Below are 12,317 nucleotides of genomic sequence, written 5' to 3'. Positions count from 1 at the left end.
TCTGCTGTTGACGATTGGCCACTCATTCGGTTTTGTGGCTAGAGGTCACAGATATGAGAAGGTGCTTCTCCACCCTCCTCCCTACTTCTGTCTGAGATTTTCAGCCTCATTTTTGCAGCCTATTCACATGGGGAGTTATTTCTGGTCTTTGATGGTTGTCACAGGGCCCAGGGGGAAGTAGTAGGTCTGAAAGAAATACAAGGAAAAATGACCACAGTTAGCCTTTAAATCTAGCTGTTTGTTTTCTTTCAATGTATACCACTACATTACTAGTAATCAATAATTCCTTCTGAGTTCTCCCTAGGAAGCAAACATGTACAAACTAAAAATGGCACGCTTCAGAGATCATGTGAGCAAGGGACAGCAGGATGGTTGGATTTTTATCTCACCATTTTCTGTCAGGGAAGCCTTGGTTTTGACCAAAAAATCTTTTACTTGGATGGTCCACATTTCTCTCTTTACTTAGTGGTAGGAAAAGTTTGTTTAATTTTCTAAAGATTTTGTGAGTATTCAAAGATGCTGTGTGCATAACAGTTTCCAAATGTCATACTTCTTTAGGTTTTAAACTTTCTTAAATTGTCCAAATCAGTACTTATTGCTGTTATAGGACAAAAATTCAGTCGAGTACATTCAAAGATCCAATTGGCTTTATTGAGCCATTCATGAAGCATCCCATGTAGCAAGTGGAGAGGAGCTCCGAGAAGCTGTCCGTCATGTAAGGTCTTTATAGGCAGGAGGGTGGGGCAGGGACGTTATTAGCCAAAGAATAGAAAGGATTGTTTCAGACCAGGACGTCTTCTTTTTCAGAGAAGGGAGCAGTAGGGGTCTTATCTTGCAGATTACCTCACTAGTGCTAATCAGGAAAATTTTCAGATTCACTGCTTAACAGTCACATTCCTGGAAGAGGTCAAAGCTGCAATGAGGTCTCGGGTTTGCTGTCGTGGGGGCAAATGATTCCCATTGCCATCCATATATATTTTTTTAACATTATGTACAAGTGATAACTCAAATATTGGCAGTCTTCAATTCTGTTTTCGTTTTCTCATCAAACATTTGTAGTTTTGTGTAGCTGCTCATTGTTATATTCCTTTACAGTAAGTAGGCTTTAAAAAATTCTGGCTTCCAGCACAACAGGGCTCTGTGTATGTGTGTCAGAGAGAAATGTTTTCAGAAAGGAAAAGGTTTAGGTTTCAAAATCCGCAAGGGAATTGTTAGAAAACAACAGTGAGGAGAAAAGACTCAACATGATTTAAATACCTTGATGTGATTCTTTTTTCATTTAAATTTTTCCTGTTTGGGCTTTTATTTTCTAAACAATAGACCACTTCGCTCTTGGTGAACTACTTTAGGCTAGAAAGAGCAACCAAGTTTCTTTTTTCTTTTTTTTAAACTCCTAGTTTAAGCTTTTTCCTCTTTTCCCATTCAGGTACCTAATTAAATGGATTCATTTAGTTGATTGGTGCTTATTTTCATCTAGAATTCAATTAAAATTCTTTCAGCTGAGCTAGAGCCATTCAATTGTTAAACCGGGTCCAGGTGGCAGTGAAAGTAAGAATAACAAGTGAAAGAATGTTTATTTCTGTCCTTGAGACTTATGTGGGTCAAAGCTTACTCCCTGTGGTTTAAATGCCGGTGTTAACGGGGCACCACTCACAGGAAGGGGCTGGGGAGTGCTGGGGCGGGACTTAAAGAGCTGAGGTACAGACTTAGGCTGCCTGGGTTTGAATTTCAGTTTTCTTTTTCAGCTTTATAAATCTCAATTTTCTACCCTTTACTTGCTTGTGTGCCTTTGGGCAAGTTACTTAACCTTTTAAACCTCAGGTTCAACTGTAAAGTAGGGATTAATAATAGTATCTGCTTCTTGGTGTTGTGAGGGTGATCGCATCGCATAGAGCCCGCAGGATGATGCCCGGCACACGATTGCTCACACGTGGGCTGTTATGGTCTGTATTTTATTAGTGTTGTTGTCAGTACTTACATGTGTATTGTTTACCTTGATCTCTTAATCTATATCAATGTTGGCATTTGGGTAACTTCGATTTTACAATCTCCTGTTATGATACATCTGAGTGCACAAAATTTTAAGTTGATGTGGTTAAAAACCACGATAAGCAGTCAAAAAACAAATGACATACTACAATTTGGAACACAAAGGGTTCATTTCCCTAATATATAAAGAATTACTACTCAAAAAAAAAAGACAGTTGCAAAGCGTTTTATGGTAATATATTTCCACTTAACATGATTTCATATCTTTAATGTACATTTTCAGAATGTACCGGGAAAACCCTAGGTTGGAAAGGGTTAGGGACACATACAGGTAAAGATATAGCCATGAGTATGTAAACATACCCTCTTTCCCCGAAAATAAGACCTAGCCAGACCATCAGCTCTAATGCGTCTTTTGGAGCAAAAATTAATATAAAACTCGGTCTTATGTAGTAATATAATAGTAAATTATATAGTAATATATAGTAAAATAAGACCGTGTCTTATATAAGACCGGGTCTTATATTAATTTTTGCTCCAAAAACGCATTAGAGCTGATGGTCCGGATAGATCTTATTTTCGGGGAAACACAGTACCTGAATTGTTTTCCTATAAAATAGCTCCCTCTCAGAAATGTTCTGTTGTTATTACATAGTGATACTCTCATATACTCCATTTACCCTGTCATCCATGATTCTTCTCATCTCCTTTTGTTATCTCTTTCCCCTCATCCAGAAAATCACTGAATCTTTTCTGTTTCATTCATAGTATTTCATATCTGCTCCAATCCTTGCAAGCCCACTACTACGTACTTTAGTCAAGAGACAATCCATATCTCTCTCATGATGAAACTCGTCTCCTTTCTTTCTCTTGTTCCCTTCTCCAATCAGCACCACACCCAGGTTGATTTCCTTATAACAGGGTTTTCATCTTGGGCCACCAACTTACTCAGAAACCTTCATCGATTCCCCACTCTCTAGAATGAAGTCTTCTGAAACTGACCTTGGGTCCCTCTTAATCTGGTTCACCTTCCTTCTCTCTCTAGCCTTAGTCTTTCTCACTGCTTTTTAGGAACTTTCCAAACATGTAACCTGGTCTAGTTGGCCTGGACCACCACACCCATGTCTGCCTCCATGCTGCCTTCCCTCGTCCTCTTTGCCAAGTCTTACACTATATTTGGAAAGTGAAGTCAGAGGTAGGTCACTTTCCAGCTCTAGCTGTGTTGTCTTCACCACTTGGAAACATAGGCACAAAGAGAAGAAGGGAGAGAATCTATAGGCTGCTAATCTTTAAAAAGTAATTTGTTGGAAGTATTATGAGTTCCCTTTCGTTTCGTTTTGTCTCATCTTTTATTGCTTCTTTATGTCTTCTTTGTACCAAGAAGGCTTCAGTTTGCAAAGTTGTAAACTGTCAGTCTCATTGACATGGCTTTCACTTCAAATTAACATTCAGCAAAGGGATTAGCAGATAACCTTTTTGGGTTGTATTTCTTTACACAAAAGGGTGGATATGGTTTGAACAGGCTACCAAAGTCAGGAAAAGGAGTTAATTGTGTAAATCAATGCAGGCAAGAGCTGATCACCTTTCTGAAAGACAAGACAATGCCGCATATAACCTCTAAATAGATCCCTGGGGTTAAGTTGATGTCATGTTGAAGAATCAATATTTACTGGGCTTTTATAAAGTTAGCCTTTAATGAACCCCAGGTATTTTGCTAGGCCATTAATTGCAGGAAGAGGAAAGGCGTCAGTGGCTGAAGTTCATGGCTGTGGAGGTTGTATAAAAATAAGAGAAGAGACAGTCACTTGCTAATGTGCAAAGGTCCTACCCTTAGGTTCTACTCAAGCATTGTTGGGTATGCATATTGAAAAGCTTTCTTGGGATCTTACTGACATTTTAAGAAAGAGCTACTCGTAGGGTATTATGTTAAGTGAAATAAGTCCGACTCAGTAAGACAAATACCCTATGATCTCACTTGCATGTAGAATCTAAAGAATAGAATAAATGAACAAACAAAATAGACTCGTAAAGAACAAACTGATGGTTGCTGGATGAGAGGGGGTTGGGGGATGGGTGAGAAAGGTGAAGGGATTAGGAAGTACAATTTGGTGGTAGTCATAAAATAGTCATGGGGATGTGAAATACAGTATGGGGGATATAGTCAATAATATTGTAAAAAACTATGCATAGTGTCAGATGGATACTAAACTTATGGGGGGATCATTTCATAAATTATATAAATGCCTAACCACTGTGCTGTACACTTGAAACTAATCTAAAATAATATTGAATGTCAAAAAAAAAAAAAAGAAAAAAAAGAAAGACAACAACTCTTGCATCCTAACAGAAGGTAAGCCCTTTCTTTATTCTTTGACACTCCCTATCTCAGCAGCCTGGCTTCATTTTCCTGGGATGAATTCTTTTTTTTTGGTCTTTTTTTTACTGCTCAACTTGTTCTTCCACAGTTGATTTTTTTTGTGTGTATGTTTTTTATTTTTATGTTTCATATTTCAATTACAGTTGACATTCAGTATTATTTTATATTAGTTTCAGGTGTTCCTGGGATGAATTCCGATGTCACTTTGGATTCCTCTTTATAAATGTGCTAATCACAAGACCAGATCTCTCTCAGAGTTTGGCTTATCCCTCCCTTTGACACACTTGAAAGCTTTTAAAGTGAAGAATTGTGTAAAGAGCATTTACTTTAGGATGCTGGCTTGAATCCAAGTCTAATGAAAGGTTTTTGATAAATATTATCATTTGTACTTGTTCTATCATCCAACAGAAGTGTTGCTCTGGCTATTTTGTGTGTGTAATTGTTCTATATTCTTCACTGGGTTGTCAGAATCATTTGTGGGTCAGGAATCTTCTATTTATTTTAGTCAGTGCTTCTAATAAATGTTGTTGACTAGGTAGAAGAATGCATTATATCAAATTTTACCCAGGCTGTAACAAAACTAGGATGCTGCATAGTAACTGGAAGTCATAGAAACAGCTTTGTTAGGCCCTGTGAGTTAGGGTGTTTGTTAGAAGTTTTTGGTCATATCTGCTCATTAGATAAATTTTGGAAATGATTCTTCAGATCTCTTTCTCTAGTGCATTTTGTCAGAGGAGACTTTAAAATTAATCTGCGAGAAGAGCTGCTATTGTCTTCTCACTCCTATTCCCATCCCTCCTCTCCAGGATCGTTTTTCAGAATAAATGCTGAAAAGAAAAAGCATGAATGGTTTGTGGGGATTGTTGTGGTGTTTTTACAAGAGACCCTGATGTTTAATATTTCCATCTCTAATTGTCTTTGGATGTTCATTCTGGGTTTTTCATCTTTCTTTTCAGCTGTTTGAGAACTTCTACTTTGGTACCCTAAAGCTCAATTCAGTCCACATCTCTCAGAGGTTCACAGTAGACAGCTTTGGAAACTACGCCTCCTGTGGACAAATTGAATTCTCCTGAACTGGATCTTGGGAAGCAGGAGAAATTAAGCCTCCCGATGAGGTGCTGAGGAAAAGTATCTTCATTTTAATTGCCAAGGAGGAATGTGCAAATTTGGATGGTGACTTTCCTAGGTGGTTGCCATGGTCACTGCGGTCTTTAATCGTTGTCTACAGTCCTCAGACTATCAGCCAAGATGGTTGTGGGCACAAGAACTGTGCCTGTGACCCTTGGCTTGTTCATCTTTTGCAAGGTCTACCTTTTTTTCCAAAGCTCTTGTCTGGAAGTGTACCTCTGAAGCCCATTGGAGCTCAGATTCACATTGTTTCTTATATGCCTACTGATTTTACTCCAGCCATTGAAGTCTTTTGTATTAATACTTTAAAAGAGAATTAAAGACATGTGGTTTTATTAATCTCACCACCTAGATCAAATACAGTTTTTATAAGGTCTGATTTTTTTTCTTCCCTTTGCACTCTGAATTTTAATCACTACCAAAAACTTCTTTTTTATTATAGTAAAAAACACTAACATAAAATTTACCTTCTTAACCATTTTTAAGTGTACAGTTTGGTAGTATTAAGTATATTCACATTGTTGTACAACTAATCTGCAGAACTTTTTCATCATGCAGATCATCATGCAGATCTAAAACTCTGTACCCATTAACTCCCCAGTTTCCTCTCCCCCATGACCCTGGGGACCACCCAGGCAACCACCCTTCTACTTTCTGTTTTATGAATTTGACTACTGTAGGTACCTTGTGAGTGGAGTCATACAGTATTTGTTTTTTTGTGACTGGTTTATCCCCTTTGACACAGTCTGCAAGGTCCATCTGTGTTGGAGCATGACAAGATTCCCTCCCCTTTTAAGGCTGAGTAATACTCCATTCTGTGTATAGACCACATTTAGTTTATCCATTCATCCATTAATGGACACTTGGGTTCCTTGACCTCTTGGCTATTGCGAAGAGTGCTCTGTGAACATGAGGGTACAGATATCTCTTCGAGACCCTGCTTTCAATTCTTTTACTACTCAGAATTTTATTTTTTAAAAAATAACTGTTAAAGCTTCTATCTTTTACTTTGACCTGTGTTTTTCTTCTGAAGTCTACCTTTTTATGTTTGTTAGATTCCTGTTCCTTTACTGTCACCTTTGCCTTCCATGCCACTGATGCAGTTGCAATATTGTAGCCTTTTTATATTTACTTCTCAGGGCAGCAGTGATAGAAACGACGATATCAGCAGAACTAGGCAAAGTTCTTTGTAAAATGTCAACTGCAGAAGATACTCCTTCCTGGCCACAGACCAGCAGAGGAGGGGGCTCCCAGCACAGCTTGGCCCCATCCGTGGGTCCCCAGGGAGCTCCAGCCTTCCTGTCACCTTTCATTCCCCCTCCTCACATCCTTTCTCCTTCTGTGTCCTTTCTCTTTCCTTCATTCCTTATTCTTATCTTGCGTCTTACTATATAAGAAGTTTGATTCTGAACCGTGTGTGTTAAGGTCACTTCCTAGTGAGAGCTGTGTGCAACACTCAGATTTGTTTATCACTGTCACTGCACAGATCATCTGTGAATAAATGCATTTCCAAAGTAACTGTGTTTTTCTTTTAGTTTATCATACAGTTTTATAGTTTGACCCTCTTAGTGTGTTTGGGATACGGTGTCGCCATCACTTCATTCACTGGCGGAGCTATGTCATTAATCCAGAACTTACATACTGGTGCCTGCAGCATTGGTTTTTCCCAAAAATCTTAATACTGGTAATACTCATTTTTTATTTTAGTTGAGATTTTTCCTCGCTTACCTCTGTTAGATGGCACGAGGGAATGAGTGCTCCCAGGAATAGTACTGAAAAGCAAGGTAGACTGGGGGCTCAATACCCTCATGTCATCTTGCTGCTGCTTCTCTCCTCCTGGTTTCTTTTTTCTTTTTTTTTTAACAGAATTAATATTTTATTCTCGTTTATAATTGGATGGCAATTGAACATAATTTTCTACTTGATTTTTTCTTTTGTAAATAAAAAAAAATTACAAGTTTTAAAGAGCCAATGACTGGTTATGTTTTCAGAAAACATAATTAGATTAATTCATTGATGGTGGATTCAAGTTTTTCCTTATTAGCTCCAGAAAATTCACCAACCTTTTGTCCATTTTTAAAAAATTGGAAGGTTGGCATGCATTTGACTTCACACTCTGAAGCAACATCCTGACAGTCATCCACATCTACTTCAAGGAACACGACATTGGAATACTTTTCAGACAGGCAATGAAAGAATGGCTTGATCATTTTGCAAGGCCCACATCACGTGGCTGAGAAGTCAACGACTACGAGCTGATTTCCTGCACTGCGCAAGGCTTCCTCAAAAGCCAACTTGCTCTCGATCTGCTTCACCATTTTGGCGGCTGAGGTCTGACGAACGACAACAAGAAGCGATGAAAGTGGATGCAACAAGAAGCGATGAAAGTGGATGCAAAGGGCGGTACTAAGCTTCAAGTGCTCACAGCCCACCTTCCCTTTATAGCAACCTCCTCCTGGTTTCTTTCTGACAACTACCACCAGGCAGCCTTGGCCAGGAGGTACAGATGTCTTTGGGATATCAGAGATTTAGGACTTCATATTTTTAATAATTTTTTTAAAAAGTTTTGTCTTTAGAAAATGTAACTTCATATATCAAATACTAAATTCTTAACAGAATTGGAAAGCCTGTTATTTAGAATTTAGAGGCCACTATACATTTAAGGGCATATTACCGTGTTTCCCCGAAAAGAAGACCTAGCCGACAATCAGCTCTAATGTGTCTTTTGGAGCAAAAATTAATATAAGACCCAGTATTATTTTACTATAATATAAGACTGGGTCTTATATTTTTGCTCCAAAAGACACATTACAGCTGATTGTCCGGCTAGGTCTTCTTTTCGGGGAAACACGTACAGTATATTGTGAAGTAATTTGGCTTTCTCACTCTCATTCTTTCACGACTGTACAGTGGATTTTTCCAGAGTCTATATGACACAGTGACATTATCTCTCTGGTGGTTAATGGATTGTGTGTTTGTATATTTCCTAGAATTTTGTAAGTTGGTAGGTATTGGTAGAATTGGAAAAGTTTTTAACTTATCTTTAAAATTTTCTTTCTAGAAGTCCACAGATAAATTTTTAAGACAGTATAGCTCTAAAGAAAATACAGTTTTAACTGCTGTTGTAGAAGAGGGTCTAACAGGTAGTTTTGATATAGAACTTTTATGAAAGTGCAATAGTGGTAGAGAGCAAATAATTTATGATGGAGCTAAAAGAATTTTTCAAGATTCGGGGTTCCCTCTCACCAAACAGTAATGGAGTAAATGTTGGAGGATTTGCTCTTGTGTTTATAATCAGATCTCCCTTAATATTACCACTTTGCCATTCATCTTCATTGAAATAGTTAAATTGCACCTAAATCTCTCCAGCCGGTTTTTGAGGCACTGACTTCACCCTTAATTCCTGGAAGAGGAAGAGGATGAAAAGAATCTCTCATCCAATTACTACACAAGATCTATGTTGTTATATTAGGAATTTTGTTACAGAGAATAATTTTGATCTTTTTTGGAGGGGGTACAACGATTTGTCCCCAAATGGACCCCATGCACATGATAGAGACATGATAAATGTTACTTACAACAGTTATTTTTAAGTGATCTCCAGAGTTTACTACCTCGGACATCGGTGAGAATCCAGCTTCATAATGACACAAGCTTTGTTCAGGCTTGCTCTTGCACTGTACTCTTTTCCTGGAGTTAAAAGGAACCCGGTGGCACCAGAGGCTCCTGAGTGACGGACACCTCTCCCTTCTACCTTGATGCCTTCAGGGAGCACGGATATCAGGGCTCAAGGATGCTGTTGGTGAGAAAGGGCTGCGTTGTGGGGGTTTTTGTTCATAGCGTTTTCTGTTGTTAATGTTCTTTTAAACAAAGATAAAATAAGTTCACTCTTGGAAAAATCATCAAGCTATGTACTTATTTATACATTGTTTATTTCAATGCGTATGGTATACTTCAATTTAAATGTTCGTTTAAAAAATGAATTTCATCATTCAGATGTTACTACTCCCTATGCATTTAAGCACATACCATATCATTAAGTAATTTTTCTCTAATAGTAATAGCTACTATTAGCTGAACATTCACATTTGTCATTTATTAACTATTTAATCCTCATAGTAGCCCACTTCAGCTGGTATTATCATTATCCTCATTTTACAAACTGAGGCTTAACAAAGTTAAGAGATTTCCCTGAGGTCATACAGCTTGAACCAGCGGTTCTTCAAATGTGACCTGTGGACCCTAGGAGTCCCTCAGAACCCTTTTAGGGGTGTGGGTGGGAGGCTCACACTACTTTCATAAAACTAGTAAGGTATTATTTGCCCTTTTCACTCTCATTCTCTCTTGACTGTACAATCGAGTTTTCCAGAGGCGACATGACATGGTGACATCATCACTCTGACAGGCGATGCCATATGTACTTGTATTACATTTTTGTGTGTCTAGAATTTTGTAAGTTGGAAGGTTTAGGGTATAAATAATGTGTTTTTCGAAATTAACTCAGTTTGCTCTCAGCACTTCTACTGTGCTCTTATTAGCTATTTCCAGTTTTACCTGCTGTTATGGGCTGGATTGTGTCCCCTGAGAATTCATAGGTTGAATCCCTCACTCCCAGTGCCTCATTATGTGACTGTATTCGGAGATAAAGCCTTTAAAGAGGTAATTAAGTTAAAATGAGGCTGAGGCTATTAGGGTGGACCCTAATCCAGTCTGACTGGTATCCTTGTAAGAAGAGGAAATTTGAACACAAAGATGCACCAAACATATGCATGGACAGAGGAAGGCCGTGTGTGACGCAGAGAGAAGGTGGCCGTCTACAAGCCAGGAAGAGAGGCCTCCCGAGAAACCAGGTCCACCAACACCTTCATCTTGGATTTCTAGCCTCTGTAACTTTGAGAAAATAAATGTTCGTTGTTTAAGCCACGTAGTCTGTGGTGTTTTGCTGTGGGAGCCCTAGCAAACTCATACACTTGCCATAATGCAGGAGCTCATCTACCTGTCTTTTTTTGAGCCAGATATTAAAGAGATTTGCAAAAATGTAAAACAATGCCGCTCTTCTTACTTATTTTTTTGGGGAAAATGTTTTTCATAAAATGTATTGTTAATAATATATTGGGTTCATTGTTATTTTTAAATAAAAATATTTTTAAAATTCTAAGTTTTTTAAAAAAATGATGTAATTTTTTAGAGCAGTTTTAGGTCCACACCCAAATTGAGAGGAAGGCTTAGTTTTATTTTCAAGTACAGTGAATTATAGCTAGATGTGTGTCTCACATAAACAAAAGTTCTTTGGGGTCCTCAGTAATTTTTGAGTGTACAGAACTCCTGAGACCAGAAAGTTTGAGTACTGCTGCACTATACGATACTTTCTTCTAACGGGTGATATTATACATGATCTATAATGAGCTTTTCTCACTTAGCAATATGAAGTAGGTCACATTAGCTTCGTTAGGTACAGATCTACATCATATTCAATGTCTGCACAATAGTCTATTGTGTGTATGTATGATAATTTAGCTAGCTGGTCCCTGACTAATGGACAGTGAGCTGGTCTCCAGGTTGGGCTATTTAAACAAGTCTGGATTGAACATTTTTGTGCATTTGTCTTTCATGCTTATGATGCCATCTAGAAATGGGATTAAATGGTTTCAAAGAGACGGTTCAATTTAAGTTTCTTATTTGGAAACTAAGGTTTCTCCATTTTTTATTGCTAAAAATGAAATGAAACAGAAAAATGCATAAAACATGCACCATTTGACAAACACACCCAGCAGTTCAGGGCCTATTGGTTTGAAAGGCTGACCTGCTGGTACTCTCAAAATTTAGGAAAACCTTTTCTTCGTTATAAACTAAAATTATTGCCCATTTTCTACAACTCTCTTATCTGTCACTTGGAAATCTAGATTCTCTCTCTGAAATAGCTTTACTGTTGGTTTAACTAACAGTCCCGGACTGTTGGCAATTTGCTTTCAGCCCAGGGCTATATTGACCCAGCTTTAGGGTGCTGCCAAAGGGAAATCCCATTGGAGGAGCTGCCCAGGAGTGTGGGAAACATTTTGACCTTCAAAGTTCTGGAAACAGCTATTGTCTTATTGATGGCATCTTGAAGGCCTTTCAAACTCTGTGGACAACTTTGGTAATTGTAGAAGACGAGGGACTTCATAGGTACTGGAATGGGAGAGCTATGATCTATTAGGTTGGTGCAAATGTATTTGCGGTTTTTGCATTTATTTGTAACCTTTTAAACTAATTACTTTTGCAAGCACCTAATACATCTAGGATCTACGTCTTCAGTGCCTCGAAGACACGTAATTAGCTTTACTAAAAGACTAGGATTGAGATGGTGGGAAAAGATGGCAACATTGAATCCATTTTCAGAACCATGGGACATCATAGCCTTCTCTTCCCAACTTGAGGGAAGAACTAACATCTTTTAAGTGCCAACTATGTCCAAGCACTTAGTATGTAATTTTGCATGAGTTTCACAGCAATCTTCTAAGATAGGTGGTATTATCATTAGTTTATAAACAGAAAATAGGTTAATTTGCCCAGAACCCAGTTAGTAAGTCGGATTCCACACCCAGTTCGTATGATGACAAACTGCTCTTCCTCTATACATTGCTATACAACCCGGCAAAGCTGCTTTATTTACTGCAAGATGAAGACATTAATGGCCAGGGCCTCATTGCAGCACCACCTCTAAGCCTAACTGCAAAGGACAAAGAAAGCACGGAAAGGGAGCTATTGTTTTCTGTTTCCCAAGGGGACCCCAGTCCAAGCCATCGGTGCATTCAGAATTCCCAGGCCAGACTCAGGGTGACTA

General features: G+C 38.4%; 1 protein-coding gene and 1 pseudogene across 3 annotated transcripts in view; one reads left to right on the top strand and one right to left on the bottom strand.

Annotated features, from left to right (window-relative positions):
- Positions 1–7,024, top strand: part of ASCC1 (activating signal cointegrator 1 complex subunit 1) — a 91,394-nt gene extending 84,370 nt beyond the window's left edge. For 2 of the 3 annotated variants that reach the window (XM_033130430.1, XM_033130431.1), the window contains exon 10: positions 5,323–6,122. In XM_033130430.1, coding sequence (XP_032986321.1) covers positions 5,323–5,439 — 117 coding nt within the window. In that variant the 3' untranslated portion in view covers positions 5,440–6,122. Of the gene's footprint in view, positions 1–5,322; positions 6,123–6,630 lie in introns of those variants that run through there. The other variant, XM_033130429.1, reaches the window with a different exon arrangement.
- Positions 7,025–7,381: 357 nt separating this feature from the next.
- Positions 7,382–7,851, bottom strand: LOC117036208 (thioredoxin-like; annotated as a pseudogene).
- Positions 7,852–12,317: the final 4,466 nt, after the last annotated feature.

The sequence above is a fragment of the Rhinolophus ferrumequinum genome, chromosome 16 (assembly GCF_004115265.2).
Source record: "Rhinolophus ferrumequinum isolate MPI-CBG mRhiFer1 chromosome 16, mRhiFer1_v1.p, whole genome shotgun sequence".
Classification (NCBI taxonomy): domain Eukaryota; kingdom Metazoa; phylum Chordata; class Mammalia; order Chiroptera; family Rhinolophidae; genus Rhinolophus; species Rhinolophus ferrumequinum.
The sequence above is the reverse complement of the archived record's forward strand: the minus strand, read 5'-3'. Positions and strand labels throughout refer to the sequence as shown.